At 49.6% G+C, this 361-nt stretch overlaps 1 protein-coding gene across 1 annotated transcript; it reads left to right on the top strand.

The window, feature by feature from the left end:
* Positions 1–6: 6 nt before the first annotated feature.
* LOC113463856 (cholinesterase-like) lies at positions 7–288 on the top strand (the record flags this gene model as incomplete). The annotated part of the gene is made up of 2 exons (XM_026810765.1): positions 7–34; positions 103–288. Coding segments are annotated over 2 exons (214 nt in total), but the record flags the coding sequence as incomplete, so codon positions are not given.
* Between the last annotated feature and the right edge of the window lie 73 nt (positions 289–361).

The following is a 361-nucleotide window of genomic DNA, read 5'->3' as shown; positions in this document are numbered from 1 at the left end:
TTCGTAAGCCTCAACTACCGCCTCGACATTCTAGGTAGCCTCAATTGTCAGCCAAACTCGCGTCAACTACCCGCATAATCGTAACGCCTTTACGTTTCGCAGGATTCTTGGCTTTAGATTTGCCAGGCGTGAAGGGTAATAGTGGCCTCAAGGATCAAATTCTGGCGTTGAAATGGGTACAAAGGAATATCGCCGCGTTCGGAGGCGATCCGAATCGCGTCACCATATTTGGAGAGAGCGCTGGTAGCGCCAGCGTCAGTTTTCACTTGATGTCCTCGCAAGCGGAAGGTATCTTAACGATTTAACGTATACTCTATTTCCCGAGTGACTAGGAGTCGGCACGGTTCAGTTTTCGGTCGTT

Source organism: Ceratina calcarata, unplaced genomic scaffold (assembly GCF_001652005.2).
Source record: "Ceratina calcarata isolate Rehan_Ccalc_2016 unplaced genomic scaffold, ASM165200v1 scaffold17705, whole genome shotgun sequence".
NCBI lineage: Eukaryota > Metazoa > Arthropoda > Insecta > Hymenoptera > Apidae > Ceratina > Ceratina calcarata.
This window is presented reverse-complemented; position numbering and strand designations above follow the sequence as displayed.